Source organism: Bufo bufo, chromosome 7 (assembly GCF_905171765.1).
Source record: "Bufo bufo chromosome 7, aBufBuf1.1, whole genome shotgun sequence".
Classification (NCBI taxonomy): domain Eukaryota; kingdom Metazoa; phylum Chordata; class Amphibia; order Anura; family Bufonidae; genus Bufo; species Bufo bufo.
The window spans coordinates 44,696,790-44,714,168 of NC_053395.1; the positions used below are offsets into that span (position 1 = coordinate 44,696,790).

A 17,379-nucleotide genomic window follows, 5' to 3' on the forward strand; every position below is an offset into this window, starting at 1 on the left:
TGTAGCCAGAACTGTGTAATGTAACCTAATCCCTACAGAAGTGCTTTGTCCTCCCACTTCTTCCCCTCCTGAGAGAACTGCTCCCTGGATCAAGTTACAACAGCTAGAAAGAAGCTCCGGCTGCTGTAACTTAAAAGAATAAAGATGGGATCTTCAGAAACCCTCACCCGGTGCCCTCCTCAGCTATGCCCTTGTCCTGATATGACGGTTTTACTAAATGCTTGTATTCTCCATTAAACTGAATTGAATTCTGCATTGTGCCATTCCTCTGTTATTCCTCCTGGAAGTTACCGTTCAATCAATGCTTAGAGTGTCAGAGGAACAGTAACACCCAGTTGTCAGACGATATGCCCCAGAGTTGTTATTTCACGTGAATAAAACACACACGTCAGGAATACATTGACTGTGTCTAATCGCAGACATTACCTGTAGAAACTGCAGTCGGGAGAGCAGGTCGGACACGTAGCTGCCCAGTGGCTTGAGGGATGGGTAGGATTTGGCTGCCCACATGGCGGGCACTCTTCCCACCAGCATGCTGTTAAATACGTTCTCCAGCTCAGATGACATCAACACTTGGCCTTTCACGGCTTTGCCCAAATTAATCAGACTGCTCCGTACAACTTCTGTGAGCCTGTGGCCAAGGAAGCAAGCGGGAGGTTTGCAGCGTGAAATGACAGAACGGTTTTTAGTGCTGGCAAAGAAATGATCCGAGGCGTATGAAGTCTGTTTTATGTGATAAGTCAGGGAACCTCTGCTAGAGCAGAGAACACATCCCAAAATCCTAGAGGGTTAGACGCATACAAATCTAGCAGCAGGAGCTGGCAAGGACAAAACCGCCTGTACCTTATGGCGAGACTGGATGTAAGTAGGTGAAGCTTGTGTGCTCACTGATGACAGCATTGGCCGTATGGGACTAATATGGGAATAGCTCTCGCATGTCTCTCATCGCTCCATTTTAGTCACCAAGTAGAGGTATATACACAGAGGGAGACCATTATAAAATCTGCCTTTGGATAAGATGAGACTAAAGGGGTTGTCTGGGAACATGGCCATCTTAAAGTGGTTTTCCAGGCTCCTGAGATTGATGGCATATCCGCAGGATAGGTAATTAATATCTGATCAGCGAGGGACTGAACTTATGCACCCCCGCCGATCAGCCGTTCCCTGTGGCTCTTGAATGGAGCAGGAAGCACAGCTCCGTTCCGAGTGTAGTGGCCGCACCAGGGCACTGCAGCTCAGCATTCATTCACTGTAATAGGAGCCCTGGTGCGGCTACTACACTTCCTGCTCCATTCAAAGACCTAATTCCAGCACCAGTGGCTGCAGGGAACAGCTGATCCGTGGGGATGTCAGATGCTGGGCCACACTGATCGGATATTGATGACTTATCCTGAGGATAATATCAGGAGCCTGGAAAACCCCTTTAAAGGGCATCTGTCAGCAACTGGCTGACCTGTTACATGTGCACTTGGCAGCTGAAGGCATCTGTGTTGGTCCCATGTTCAAATACGCCCGCATTGCTGAGAAAAATTACCGTATTTTTCGCCCTATAAGACGCACCTAGGTTTTTGGGGAGGAAAATAAGAAAAAAAAAATTTTTAACCAAAAGGTGTGCTTTTGGTGGGTTTGGAACTAATGGTGGTCTGTGGATGACGGACACTGTTATGGGGGGGATCTGTGGATGACGGACACTGTTATGGGGGGGATCTGTGGATGACGGACACTGTTATGGGAGGATCTGTGGATGATGGACACTGTTATGGGGGGGATCTGTGGATGACGGACACTTATGGGGGGGATCTGTGGCTGACGGACACTGTTATGGGGGATCTGTGGATGACGGACACTGTTATGGGGGGATCTGTGGATGACGGACACTGTTATGGGGGGATCTGTGGATGACGGACACTTATGGGGGGATCTGTGGATGACGGACACTTATGGGGGGATCTGTGGATGACGGACACTTATGGGGGGATCTGTGGATGACGGACACTTATGGGGGGATCTGTGGATGACGGACACTTATGGGGGGATCTGTGGATGACGGACACTTATGGGGGGAGCTGTGGATGACGGACACTGTTACAGGGGGGGGGATCTGTGGATGGCACTGTTATATATGTGCCATCCACAGACCCCCCACCCCATAACAGTGCCATCCACAGACCCCCCCCAGCCCATAACAGTGCCATCCACAGACCCCCACCCCTTAACTGTGCCATCCACAGATTCCGTGTGCCCCATAAGACGCAGGGGCATTTTCCTCCCATTTTTGGGGAGGAAAAAAAGCGTCTTATAGGACGAAAAATACGGTATGTTTTAATATATGTAAATGAGCCTCTAGGGGCAACGGGGGCGTTACCATTGCACCTAGAGGCTCAGCTCGCTCTGCTTCTGCCGCGCCCTCTGCACTTTGATTGACAGGACCAGGTGTGATGATGTTTTTTACTGCCTGGCCCTGTCAATCAAAGTGCAGAGGGTGCGGCAGTTGCAGAGAGAGCTGAGACTCTAGGTCATTGCATATATAAAAAACATAGTTTTTCTCAGCAATGCGGGCACATAGGAACATGGGACCAACACAACTGGCTTCAGCTCAAATCTGCTGACAGATGCCCTTTAAACTAGGGACTGCAACTTGCTGGGGATATAGAAAAACATCAAAGGGAGTCCTTAATTTTCAAACTTCTTTGACCAATACATGGCTCTAACATTCTCTGAAGGCTAATGCGGTACACTGCATTCCAAAATTTACTGTGACTAAATTCAAAGTCTCCAAATAAAACGTCCCCAAGTAAAATCAAAGTCCCAGAACAAACGGCACGCCATATAAACCTGTGCTGATAGGCTGCAGTGCTGGCTTACCTGTTGAAGCGGATTAACTCTTGTCTAAGCACTGTGTTCATAGACTCGTCATAGACAACAGGATATTTCTCCATCACTTTCTCCAGATTAAAACCACTTGGTAATTTGTTCAGGATATCTCTCGCCAAATCCTCAACTATTTCCTGTCAGTAAAATAGAGGTAAGGATTTCTGGAACATATCTGGGGTCTTCCCTCCGACCCAGACCCCTGTGGCACTGTTATAGACCAGGGATACCTTTGCACTGATTGTGTTTTATTATTGTTCACTTACCTCCTAAATGAAAATGTAACCAGTTGCTGGCAGGCAGTGATGGCCAGTTTGCATTGGTCGCCCGCGAACACATGTGGGCTGCCATCTTTTTTCACAAGTCCGGCGAGGCACAGGTAAGCCCTTACCTGTGCCTGTGCGCCAGCCGGTCTGAAAACAAATGTGGTCAGCGGAAGCAGGCAGTTCCGAGAACAGCCACCGGGGGCCTTCATCAGGCTGTTCTCGGAACTGCCTGCTCCCGGTGACCGCATTTGTTTTCAGACCGGCTCGCGCACAGGCACAGGTAAGGACTTACCTGTGCCTCGCCGGACTTGTGAAAAAAGATGGCAGCCCACATGTGTTCGCGGGCGACCAATGCGAACTGGCCATCACTGCTGGCAGGGCCATTTACCCCCATTCCTGACCAGGCGCATTTTCTATTATTTTTTTCTGTTTTGCACATTTTTTGGTGATACATAGGGCTTTATTTTTATTTATTATATTTATTTATTATTAATTCCCCTTTCTATTATTTTTTTTATTTTGTCTTTTTTTTTCATTTTACATTTTGTGTCCCTAAAAGGTAATGCAAGACTTTTGAGGGACATTTAACTTTACGTTTTGTTATTGCAGATTCCTCCGTTAACTGGCGCTGACATGGGGAATACAGCCCCCAGAGAGGCTGCACAACCTAGTTGCAGAGCCGACGTGGGCCTGGCTCTCACAAGACTGCTGGGACAAGAGCATGGAGCATTGCTGCTTCCTGATCTCTGTGCCCAGCGTTCGCTGAGTGCTGTGTATAGATCAATGGGAAGGCAGAGATGGGGAGCACGACATTCACTGAGTAGCATGCTGCTGCAATCTCTGCATGGGCGTTTTAAAACGTCAACAACTATTCTCTACCATTTTACTTCTGCAAAATGTGTGTAAGCCCTTCATCTAGCTGCCGGTGCTTCTGAATCTGGCATAAATCTGCCAGAGCTCTACTAGTGTCTGTGATGCTCTCCCCTTCCCTTCTCTCAGTGTTAGATCTAGCAGCAGGGATGGGAAGGGGGTTGTATACGGCAGATCAGAGTGTGGAGATGGGAGAACAGATCTGAGAAGGGCTGTAGATAGGAAGGAAGCCACATACAAGGCAGTTTGCAGGGGGAAGGCAGCAGCATCCTGGACACACAGGTCTAGCATCTATTACTGGGAGGGACGCGCCTACATAAGAAAGGTCTGTAACTAGGAGAAGATTGTAAACTAAATACCAGGGGGCCATTACAGTGCCAGAGACTGCCCGCTGCGCGCTCGTTATTAGTAGCGTGCAGCCACTCTGTTACATGTTTGTCTGTTTCTAATTGTAGCTCCTGATAAATAGGCTGTTCTAAGTGCAGCCAAGAAACGTGTCGAGCTTACACTACGCTTGCAAACATGTTTAGAAATTAATGTAGCCACATGGGCATTAGTGATTTATGGGGATTTGGAGTTGTGCCTGGAAAAGCCTGAATGTGTTAAGCAGGCGGGGGCCCCGACACTCAGAGGGGTGCTACGTGGGGACATATGGCTGTGGAATAAATGAACAGCAGCTATGCCATCTAGCTTATCAGTAACACCCCATAAGCGCAACTCACACCATTTTTAGGTTAGAGTTTTCGGAATCAAAATGAGACTCAGCCACCCCTGTGCCATTCAAATAGAGAACATGGGGGTATAGATTAGAGGCACAGTAGATAACAGTGGTGCAAGCAATATTTTCTCAAACACTGCACCGTGCTTTCTCTGACGCCTAGCCTGAATATAGATTCTGTGAACGATCACTGACTCTTTAATGATTTTTCAATAAAAGTTATTTTTTAGCGACAGTCAGGCAGTTAGCATAAATATCAGGGGGTCTGAAAATGAATAAAGATTGCAGACGTTTTTTTTTTTTTTTTTACAGACGGTAGCCACTAACATATGTAAAAATATATATTTTTGCCATTTTAATAGCCTTGTCTGTATGTGTCTATGTTTGAATTTGTGTCTTTGTCAGTGTCCGCACCCTTCATGCCCTCCCTCCTCGACAAGACCCTGGTTAGGTGAACCCTGGGGGAATATTTTACATTATCTCCCTTATGGCGAATATGGTAAGGAATTACTGTCAGAGGGTCGAGTAAGTCATAAAACAGTTAAGAGAAGGGACAGGAAGAAAATGAATAGAGATGGGACATGTGGCACTGAGAAGATTTAAGAGGTGAAGGGATTGACAGGAGAGTGTGGTAATGTAGACAGATTTCAATAACCATCTATAAATTATTATAATGTAAGCAGGATCTGCAGGGATGGTTATGGACATGTATGATAAATATGAAATGTCCAATGTAGGGTGTGCTGTGAATGTAAAGCAGCCGAGGCCGCGTTCTGATGGACATGTTTATCAGCCTGTGGCTGGTAGGTAGAGAGTTCCAGGCCTCCATCTTTTAGACATCTTTGTATAGCGGGGCAAAGTGCACCCACAAGTCAAGTCCTCTAATTGTAAAGGAAAGGCCAGAGCCTGCACATAGTAAAGAGAGCCTGTCACAATATCAGGTTTACATCTTTTCTGTAAAGGATTCTTCAATGAGTCCTGGTTATCTCACGCATCACAATGATAAGCACTTACCCTGCTGTGGACTCATTCAAGCATCATTTATACAGTGACAAGTCCTCTTTAAAGGGCTTCTGTCACCCCCCAAAAAGTATTTTTCATTTTTGGGCATATTAAAATCCTCATTGTACGACTATTCCCTATATAGGGCTCTTACCTTGTTCTGTGGCTTTGTTTCCTTAAAAATAAAGCTTTTAAAATATGCGAATGACTTCACTACCAGCAAGTAGGGCGTCTACTTGCTGATAGCCGCCGCATCCTCCTTTTAAAAAAACGCCCCCTCCTCCAGTTGATTGACAGGGCCAGCGAGCGCTCTCCTCCTCCGGCTGGCCCTGTCAGCATTTCAAATCCCGCGCCTGAGCCTTACGTGTCTTCATTCGGCGCAGGCGCTCTGAGAGAAGGACGCTCGCTTCCTCAGCACTCCCTGCCTGCGCCGATGACATCACCTCTAAACCCGAAAGAGAAGACGTCATCGGCGCACTGAGGGAGTGCTGAGGAAGCGAGCGTCCTTCTCTGAGAGCGCCTGCGCCGAATGAAGACACGTAAGGCGCAGGCGCGGGATTTGAAATGCTGACAGGGCCAGCCGGAGGAGGAGAGCGCTCGCTGGCCCTGTCAACTGGAGGAGGGGGCGTTTTTTTAAAAGGAGGATGTGGCGGCTACCAGCAAGTAGACGCCCTACTTGCTGGTAGTGAAGTCATTTGCATATTTTAAAAGCTCGATTTTTAAGGAAACGAAGCCACAGAACAAAGTAAGAGCCCTATATAAGGAATAGTCGTCCAATAAGGATTTTATTATGCCCAAATATGAAAAATGAGTTTTGGGGGGTGACAGAAGCCCTTTAAAAATTTGATTTCTGTCATTTTTCCGAGATCTTCTGTTGCAGTACTGCCTATAAACAGCCGTCTCCACAGGTCGTGCATCACTCCTCATCACGCGCAAGAAGGAGGAGGAGAGGGGGCACACATCCAAATCTCGATGCACACTCCCGTGCTTTGGTGTCTACTGCACATATGCTGAATCCCCTTTTTGGCACATGCACAGTGGAAGCAGTGCTTTATAGTAAAGATTAGCCTTTACTACAGAACACACTGCTTCTACTGCGCACGAGCCAGGTATGGAAACTGTAAAGATAAGCCTTTAATACAGGACACTCTGCTTCTACTGCGCAAGCGCCAGTCATGAAAAGTGTAAAGATTAGCCTTTACTACAGGATGCTCTGCTTCTACTGCGCAAGCGCCAGTCATGGAAACTGTAAAGATTAGCCTTTACTACAGGACACTCTCCTTCTACTGCGCAAGCGCCAGTCATGGAAAGTGTAAAGATTAGCCTTTACTACAGGACACTCTGCTTCTACTGCGCACGAGCCAAGTATGGAAATTGTAAAAATTTGCCTTTACTACAGGACGCTCTGCTTCATGGAGTCACAACCGAGTGCCAGAAAGCAGGTAAATAGAGTTAGCTCCACAACAGACACTACTTCTACTTTTTTGGGATTCCACCCCTGGTTTTGGCTTCAGAAAGGGCATAAAAAAACCTGCTAGTGTGTCTGTACCCGAAATCATTATCAGCATACATAATGATACGTGGCCTTACCTGAGAGGATCTGCCGCTCCCAGTTGTTTGTCTGGGAAGAGTGAGAAGAACGCCGTCAAATAACTGGTTGGTCTCCTGGTTATCCTTAGTGATGTCTGCGTTCTCATGGAGCCCAAACACCTCCGGATGAGTAATCAATGGCAAACCTCTAATGTAATCCACAAAAGACTGAAAGAAAATATAGACGTGTGAGTAATAAAACGTAACATGAGAACGAAAAATGGCAATGACCGCAGTGCCCTCTGTTACATCATATAACTTATTACGGACATCCAGTAACATCCAGCTGAACGGCACACTACATGGCGTATCTCTAACCACACAATGAAGGGCTCCTAGCTGATCATATTAGATTCGATTTCCTGTAACAGAAATCTCTAAGCAGTGCCAAAGGGGTTGAATGGGTATTATTATTATAACACTAATGGATTCAATTGCCAAAGGCTATAGGAATTCTGTTTTCGGCCTGTTTTTTTATTTTATTTTTTCTTATTTAAAATAGAGAAAAAAGAAGCAAAATATTTGTATTTATTTTCTCCTGTCACCTTTATCACTGAAGGCTTTCTGAGAATATAAATAGACAGATTTTTTTTTCTTTTTTGTCTATTTTAAACAAGAAAAAAATAAAAGGTTATATTTTAAAAGAATTTAAAAAAAATACAGGCCAAAAATAGAATTCCTATAGCCTTTGGCTATTGAATCCTTTAATGTTTATAAATATATTCTGGGCCAAAAAGGGTCTTTGCTTCTAAAATGATTATAACACTACGCTAGACAGATGGATGGATAGAAACAGGAAAGTGATGGGTAATACAGGTATCACATGGCCGCTGTCCACAGAGGCCGCAGGCTACACATACTACTGTATGGAGACCCACCATAATGAGTGTGATAGACAGACAGATAGATAGGCAGAGATATAGACGATAGATATTCATTCAATACCTGGTAAGTGCCACATGGGGGTACATAGTACGTGTCTCCTGGTGACAGTCTGTAATTGTCCGTCTGTATCTTCTGACTGTAGAATATGGAGAGCAGTGACAGAAGGAGACGTCTGTCCTTGTCGTCCGTCACTCTCCCTCCGTAGTTGCATTCACCTATACATAGAAATACATGTATTAGTTCACAATGACTATTATCTGGGGATGCATGGACAGAGACCTGGGTCATGGAGCGCTACAGTATCACAGTATCTCCACATTGTACCCCACAATACTCTGCTCTTCTGTCCACAATTCCATTAGACACCTCATAAAGTTAGAATGTATTATGTGCTGCATTTACAGAACACATCTCCTTCTATATCATTTATATATCTGCATTTTATTGCTTTTAGTGTGTGTTCAGATGAGAAAGCTCAGTGAGATCATTTTCACATCTAATATATAAAGCTGAGAGTGTGTGTGCATGTCCGCTAAAGGAATCCGCACCGTCACATTTACAATCATGACATTTGGCACACAGGTACATCAGGTGTCCGGGAAGGTTTTAGAGCGGGTCTCAGCTCTCTAGCGCGTACTGTTCCTGAGATATTCCCCAAAAATGCATTAGCCAATAGAAGCCTGGTCACATGACCCTTAACCAATAGAAACTCACAGGTCCTTAGTCTCCACATACACACCGTTTTAAACCAGGTTTCCATAACAACCGAGCCATTTTTCTTCACTGCTGTAGGTCAGCTTTAAAGGGGCAGGGCGCTGTGGATGACACAGTTAGGGGAGCGGAGTGCTGTGGAGGTCACAGTTCAGGGGCAGGTAGGGTGGCCTCTCAGACCACCCTCAAAAGACGGACTTAAAAACCCCGCCCCCGGTCCCACTAAGCCACTCCCCGACTTAGTTAGGCCACGCCACCTCCCACTCCGCAGCCGACGGGGATTGAGAAAATGAAGGTAAAAATCAACTTCTGTCAGCTGCAGGGCTGGGAGGGAGGGTGACTTTCTCCCTGCAGCGCACGGTCAGACAGCACAAAGAGTAAGCTGTTCAAAAGAACATCCCTGTGTCTGTCCAGGCTCTGCGCCGGACGGAGGACAGGGAGTCTGAAAGCCGGACTGTCCACCCTAAAACCAGACCTATGGCCCCCCTAGGGGCAGGCTGCTGTGGAGGTCACAGTTAAGGGGACAGTCCGCTATGGAGGTCAGTATTAAGGGGCAGATTGCTGTAGAGGCCACTGTTAAGGGGGCGGGGTGTTGTGGAAATCACTGGCTTGACAAAGCGCATGGTGCCTGAAACGGATGTTGTCAGATTTTTTGCGCAGTGCCTGTGTCCGATCCCTTTTTACTTCCAATAAAGCTGCAAAGTGAACATTATGGTGAGTGCCGCTACTTGTGTTTCATACTACTAAGTATTTATATAAATCTTTTGAGCAGAGCACCACCGAATATCGCTTTTGATCTAGTGCTAAAAGGGTCTATTCAGATTGATCACACATCGGGTAGTGCCGGCTACCGTTTTTCTTGATAGACTTATGTTGTGGAATTCACTGTTAAAGAGATGGGGTACTGTGGAGGTCACTAATAAAGGGGCGGATGCTGTGGAGGTTACTGTTAAAGGGGCGTGCAGCTGTGGAGGTCCCTGTTAAGGGGGCAGGATGCTGTGGAGGTCACTGTTAAAGGTGTAGGTGCTGTGGAGGTCTCTGTTAAGGGGACAGGGAACGATGGAGGTCACAGTTAAGGGGACGGTCTGCTATGGAGGTCAGTGTTAAGGGGCGGGGTGTTGTGGAGGTCACATTCTAAGGGAACAGAGCTCTGTGGAGGTCACTGTTAAGGGGGCGGGATATTGTGGAAATCACTGTTAGGGTCCATTCACACGTCTGCAATTTCGTTCCGCATTTTGCGGAACGGAATTGCGGACCCATTCATTTCTATGGGGCAGCACGATGTGCTGCCCGGATCCGGAATTGCGGATCCGCACTTCCGGGTCCGCAATTCCGATCCCCAAAAAAATAGAACATGTCCTATTCTTATCCGCAATTGCAGACAAGAAAAGGCATTTTCTATGAGAGTGCTGGTGATGTGCGGTCCACAAAATGCGGCACATTTGCCGGGCCCCCCACATAGAATATACTTACCCCGCTCCCCTCCAGGTCCCCGCACCGCCCCTGCAGCTTCTCCCTGTACACGGATGAAAACATCCGATGTCGGAGGGAGCAGCCAATGGCAGGCGGGGACGAGCCTACCTAGCATCACCCACGATGCTAGGGAGGCTCGTCCCCGCCTGCCATTGGCTGCTCCCCCCGACATCGGATGTTTTCATCCGTGTACAGGGAGAAGCTGCAACTGCGGTGCGGGGACCTGAAGCGCCGCAGGGGGGCGGGGTAAGTATATTCCATGTGGGGGGCCCGGCACATGGGGGGACACTTCATACTCTTGGATAACCCCTTTAAGGGGTGGGTGCTGTAGAGGTCACTGTCATATATATATATATATATATATATATATATATATATATATTTTTTCTACTGTCCTGGTTGTTGGTTGTCAATTATGTATATACCATTTAGTCAGTGAACTACTCATGTACTGTAAATGACAATTTACCTGTCAGGTAAGTCAAGGCCTCAAATGGAACCTCCTCGTATTCATTGAGAAACATCTGAATCTGTCTCATGCTGATCCTAAGGTCAGACTCGTTAAATTCGTAGGGTATGTTCCAGCCTTAGAGAAAAATAATGAGAAATCTGTAATCTGTGGAACAGAACATGACACATGTATTTCCTGTACATGACGGAAAATATCCCTAGCTCTATTAACCTACTGGTCCTCATCTGTGCTCTCACGTCTTAGATGACCCACAGACCAGTCTGGATTCCAGATGGTGCCCCGTTCATGATGTCCTCCATGGCAGAACACTTATCTTCTCTAGCAGAGGTGCTCCCGGTGCGGAGGACATCACAGTCTAGAAGAATCCCCAGAACTTCCACATCACAGGTTGACATAAGGTTTTAGGGCTAGCTTGCCAAGTGTTTATGCACACAGCAATGTAAGAAGGCACATGGAGTTGTTAGTTGTTAATTTCAATGGGTCCGCAAATCCGGAGATGTGGAACGGAACACTACGGAGTGCTTTCTGGGGTTCCATTCCGTGCCTCCGCACCGCAAAAAGATAGAACATGCCCTATCTTTTTGAGGAACTGAGGGATCGCGGACCCATTCAAGTGAATGGGTCTGCGATCCCCATGAGCCTGCCCCACGGAAGGTGCCTGTGCATTGCGGACCGCAATTTGCAGTCCACAGCACGGGCACGGGCGTGTGAACAAGCCCTAAGTCACACTAAATCTGCTTGTAGGAATGGGATACGTTAGTCAGATTCATCCCTGGTGATGTAGAAATCACATGCGCTGTAATGTATACAAGGCTCCGGCGCCTTAATGTAAGGATCGGTGCTGTAATTACACCTAATGCTAGCACCGTTACTGTGGCATAATAATCACTTAATCATCTCCATTAACATTAGGCGCTATGAATTGCAAATAGTGATGTGGGCGTAATTTCTGAAATCTGTATTCCTCCAGTATAGATAATATAAAATTGATCTCTTTAAATGAGGTTACTGAGCCGACAATACATGGCACAACTTACAGGGGCAAGACGTAATCCTCCTATTTATCTATAATCATTCTACCCTTGTCATAATGGAAATCACTACCTGCGCTGATAGCCTGTTTGACCTGTGCTTATAAACAGCAACCAATCGAAATAAGCGTAGCTGCGGTATAAAGCAAGGAGGAGGGATACTGAAAATGAGACTGAAAATGTATTTCTGACTCTGCTAGATGCTTCACAGGAGTTGTTGTCATTGATGAGCTGAAAAGCAGCCATAATACCCTAGGTCAGTGATGGCTAACCTCCGGAACTCCAGCGGTGGTAAAACTACGACTCCCAGCATGCTCCATTTATTCCTATGGAGTTGTAGTTTTACCACCGCTGGAGTGCCGGAGGTTAGCCATCACAGCCCAAAAGGGTAATGACTTACCTGTTAAGACCGCAGCCCGACCAAGGTAAGACAGTCAATCTTCACTGATTCAGCAACAAAAAGTTTATTTACTGGTCCCGAAACCAGTAAAACTTTTCAGGGCCAGTCACACCAAGTTGTGTTGGTCTGACAAAGGGGCAGGTCTGGCCCTGAAACGCGTTACTTGAACAACTTTGAATAAACCTTTTGTTGCTGAACCAGTGAAGATTGACTGTCTTACCTTGGTCGGGCCGCTGCCCCATACCATCTTCTCCTGCTCTTCTGATTATTACTCCGATGCCGTGAGCGATCCGGAGGGAGTGTCTGGCTGAAATTCGATCTTCAGTTTTACTAACTGCATTAATGGTTGTTGCACCCTCAGGGCAACACCCAAAGGTAAGGAGCTCTGCTGCAGAGCCTTTCATTATACCCTAGAAAGCCGTCTCCTCTTTCCTTTTAGAAGTTGTTAAGACCACAGCTACACTTACATTATTTCACATGAAAAGTCAAACATTGTCAAAAACTCGCTTGAAAAGGGTGTGGGGCCTAGCAAGAAGGTGCGAGACTTCACAGGAAAGAGACGGGACTTATGATGAGATGTTTTCCACCATAATTGCGCCACAATTCTAGCATAAATTCTGTCTCAAACTAAGCCGACCAATAGATGGCATAAAGTTAGACAAAGTAAAAAAGAAAAAGAGTGGGCAGTGGGCACTCTTATAAATGGACTCACATAGACTCAATATATAGCAGCGCTAAAATTAGTTTATTAAATGGATGTGTGTATCAAAGGTAACTAGAAATATAAAATATATGTATATATAAAATGTCCGTACAGATATCTTCAGGTAAAATAGGAAAAATATAGGAAATATATCAAGAGCAAAGCAATAGCAGCACCGCGATTATTCAGTAAAATATGGGTATCAACTCATAGGCTTGTAGGATAGCTACTGAGATGCAAGTTCTAAGGTCCAGGCAGAGGTCATTCCGATCTCAGGCAAAACAAAAAAAAAAAGTTTAATGAATCATCAATGTGATAAACAAGTTACTTAATACCAAAATAGTGTAAGAAAAAATCTATATTAAATTCAAACTGTGACCTGTATAGTTTTCTTGCAAAATCAGGGCTATGTTTCTTCTTTACAAGAAAACTATACAGAAAGATATCTCTCGTCTGATACATAACTTTCACACTAGCGTTCGGGTGTCCGCTCGTGAGCTCCGTTTGAAGTGGCTCACGAGCGGCCCCGAACGCATCCGTCTGGCCCCAATGCATTCTCAGTGGAGGCGGATCCACTGAGAATGCATCCGCCTGCCAGCGTTCAGCCTCCGCTCCGCTCAGTGAGCGGACACCTGAACGCTGCTTGCAGCGTTCGGGTGTCCGCCTGGCCGTGCGGAGGCGAGCGGATCCGTCCACACTTACAATGTAAGTCAATGGGGACGGATCCGCTTGAAGATGACACCATATGGCTCAATCTTCAAGCGGATCCGTTCCCCATTGACTTACAATGTAAAGTCTGAACGGATCCGCTCAGACAACTTTCACACTTAGAAAATTTTCTAAGTTTTAATGCAGACGCATCCGTTCTGCATTATCGGAGCGGATCCGTCTGATGAAACATCAGACGGATCCGCTCCGAACGCTAGTGTGAAAGTAGCTCCTTTATTGCTGTCGGACTGTTGCTGCACTTTTCTAAATCTACGCACTCTGCCAAACCTGTATATATATCCATATATATATTTCTATTTTTATATATATTTTACATATTTGTTTCATCTGTTTCGTATAATCGCTCACACTGAACGATAGTGCAACGAGCCTAACCCAAAATAATCTATAGAAGGCTTTTTACAAGAGCCAGAGATGCCTACTAGCAAAAAACGCATCAATGCCGAAAAGACGCATGTAAAACGCAATGGAACCGCAACCCAACAAGAATCCTATTTAACATCCCTAGATCCATTCCAGATTTACCATAGAGCCCTCCCGGAAGACAGATAGATAAAAGCCGGTCAGCCTGACAGAGAGCCACTGAGGAAGAAGACAGTAGATTCTTCGAAATGCGTCTGGCGTATAGGACAAGATATCTGGCATTATAATAACCGGCAACTGGATATCTAACATCGCTCTCCTAGCCGATGTTAAAGAAAGCGCTTTCACCCAAACAAGCCCAGACATCACGGCAGCGATTGGCGTGCTACAGGAAGTAGCAGGAAGCTAGCTGAGCGCCATCATCTGTACAAGCACCGCCGGAGACACGAGGGACGCCAAAGACATACAGGGAGCCTTACCACAAGCTGATCCTGGGACAACTAGAGAAGAACTACGGTTTACAGCAGAGTTCTGTCTACCAGTCATAACAGACTGCATCTGCGGCAATGAGGTATTATTGAAGCCTTCTATTTGCAACAGACAAAAGTCAGAGGTAAGTTTACCCTATACTCACCTCACGTGGGACGCCACGAATAGGATATCACCTTCATCCATGTGAGTACTGGACTAACCCTCGGCAAACTGCACTGTTTATTACGGAACCCTTTTTTGACCATACTGTGAATTCAAGTCCCAGATTGTAACATTGTATATGAACATGAAGTAGTAACTATAAGCTACATGCCTCAGAGAAGTGACTTTGGGATCACTATTGCGGAGTTCCTTCATACAACTGGCAGCATATCCATATTGTCACTTTGATCAATAGATTTTTTTTCGTGAGCACGTCTGCACTTTAGAGTATACAACCTCTATTTCTGTTGCACTCCTTGTATCTCCCCTGCAATACTGTGGATCTTTTCACTTTTATTCATATTTTGTATTTTTTCGATTTACACAGATTTGGACGATATCTATTTATTTACCTATAGGTCACAGTTTGAATTTGATATATATTTTTTCTTACACTATTTTGGTATTAAGTAACTTGTTCATCACATCACATTGATGATTCATTCAACTTTTTTTTTGCCTGAGATCAGAATAAACTCTGCCTGGACCTTAGAACTTGCATCTCAGTAGCTATCCTACAAGCCTATGAGTTGATACCCATATTTTATTGAATAATCGCAGTGCTGCTATTGCTTTGCTCTTGATATACACTGCTCAAAAAAATAAAGGGAACACTTAAACAACACAATGTAACTCCAAGTCAATCACACTTCTGTGAAATCAAACTGTCCACTTAGGAAGCAACACTGAGTGACAATCAATTTCACATGCTGTTGTGCAAATGGGATAGACAACAGGTGGAAATTATAGGCAATTAGCAAGACACCCCCAATAAAGGAGTGGTTCTGCAGGTGGTGACCACAGACTACTTCTCAGTTCCTATGCTTCCTGGCTGATGTTTTGGTCACTTTTGAATGCTGGCGGTGCTTTCACTCTAGTGGTAGCATGAGACGGAGTCTACAACCCACACAAGTGGCTCAGGTAGTGCAGCTTATCCAGGATGGCACATCAATGCGAGCTGTGGCAAGAAGGTTTGCTGTGTCTGTCAGCGTAGTGTCCAGAGCATGGAGGCGCTACCAGGAGACAGGCCAGTACATCAGGAGACGTGGAGGAGGCCGTAGGAGGGCAACAACCCAGCAGCAGGACAGCTACCTCCGCCTTTGTGCAAGGAGGAACAGGAGGAGCACTGCCAGAGCCCTGCAAAATGACCTCCAGCAGGCCACAAATGTGCATGTGTCTGCTCAAACGGTCAGAAACAGACTCCATGAGGGTGATATGAGGGCCCGACGTCCACAGGTGCATTTGCCAGAGAACACCAAGATTGGCAAATTCGCCACTGGTGCCCTGTGCTCTTCACAGATGAAAGCAGGTTCACACTGAGCACATGTGACAGACGTGACAGAGTCTGGAGACGCCGTGGAGAACGTTCTGCTGCCTGCAACATCCTCCAGCATGACCAGTTTGGCATTGGGTCAGTAATGGTGTGGGGTGGCATTTCTTTGGAGGGCCGCACAGCCCTCCATGTGCTCGCCAGAGGTAGCCTGACTGCCATTAGGTACCGAGATGAGATCCTCAGACCCCTTGTGAGACCATATGGTGGTGCGGTTGGCACTGGGTTCCTCCTAATGCAAGACAATGCTAGACTTCATGTGGCTGGAGTGTGTCAGCAGTTCCTGCAAGACGAAGGCATTGATGCTATGGACTGGCCCGCCCGTTCCCCAGACCTGAATCCAATTGCGCACATCTGGGACATCATGTCTCGCTCTATCCACCAACGTCACGTTGCACCACAGACTGTCCAGGAGTTGGCAGATGCTTTAGTCCAGGTCTGGGAGGGGATCCCTCAGGAGACCGTCCGCCACCTCATCAGGAGCATGCACAGGCGTTGTAGGGAGGTCATACAGGCACGTGGAGGCCACACACACTACTGAGCCTCATTTTGACTTGTTTTAAGGACATTACATCAAAGTTGCATCAGCCTGTAGTGTGTTTTTCCACTTTAATTTTGAGTGGGACTCCAAATCCAGACCTCCATGGGTTGAAAATTTTGAATTCCATTTTTTTATTTTTGTGTGATTTTGTTGTCAGCACATTCAACTATGTAAAGAACAAAGTATTTCAGAAGAATATTTAATTAATTCAGATCTAGGATGTGTTATTTTTGTGTTCCCTTTATTTTTTTGAGCAGTGTATTTCATATATTTTTCCTATTTTACCTGAAGATATCTGTACGGACATTTTATATATACATATATTTTATATTTCTAGTTACCTTTGATACACACATCCATTTAATAAACTAATTTTAGCGATGCTATATATTGAGTCTATGTGAATCAATTTATAAGAGTGCCCACTCTTTTTCTTTTTTACTATTAGACCTTGGTGAACAGAGTGCGGCATCAGTTTGGAGCACCTTGCCATCACCAACCAGAGGGAGAGCCGCCCTATACCCCTGCACTACATTTATCTTCCAGCCTGAGCCACTGTGATAAACCTGGTACAAGGTCTAAGTTTAAACCATCTACAGCAGGGCTGGCCAACCTGCGGCTCTCCAGCTGTTGTAAAACTACAATTCCCACCATGCGCTGCTGTAGGCTGATAGCTGTAAGCAGTCTAGGCATGCTGGGAGTTGTAGTTTTGCAACAGCTGGAGAGCCGCA

General features: G+C 46.0%; 1 protein-coding gene across 1 annotated transcript in view; it reads right to left on the bottom strand.

Moving 5' to 3' along the window:
- DNAH3 (dynein axonemal heavy chain 3) overlaps positions 1-17,379 on the bottom strand; it is a 348,463-nt gene that overhangs the window by 5,115 nt on the left and 325,969 nt on the right. Inside the window, 5 exon segments of the mRNA XM_040440318.1 lie at positions 427-631; positions 2,866-3,008; positions 7,318-7,485; positions 8,263-8,417; positions 10,856-10,972. Coding sequence (XP_040296252.1) covers positions 427-631; positions 2,866-3,008; positions 7,318-7,485; positions 8,263-8,417; positions 10,856-10,972 — 788 coding nt within the window.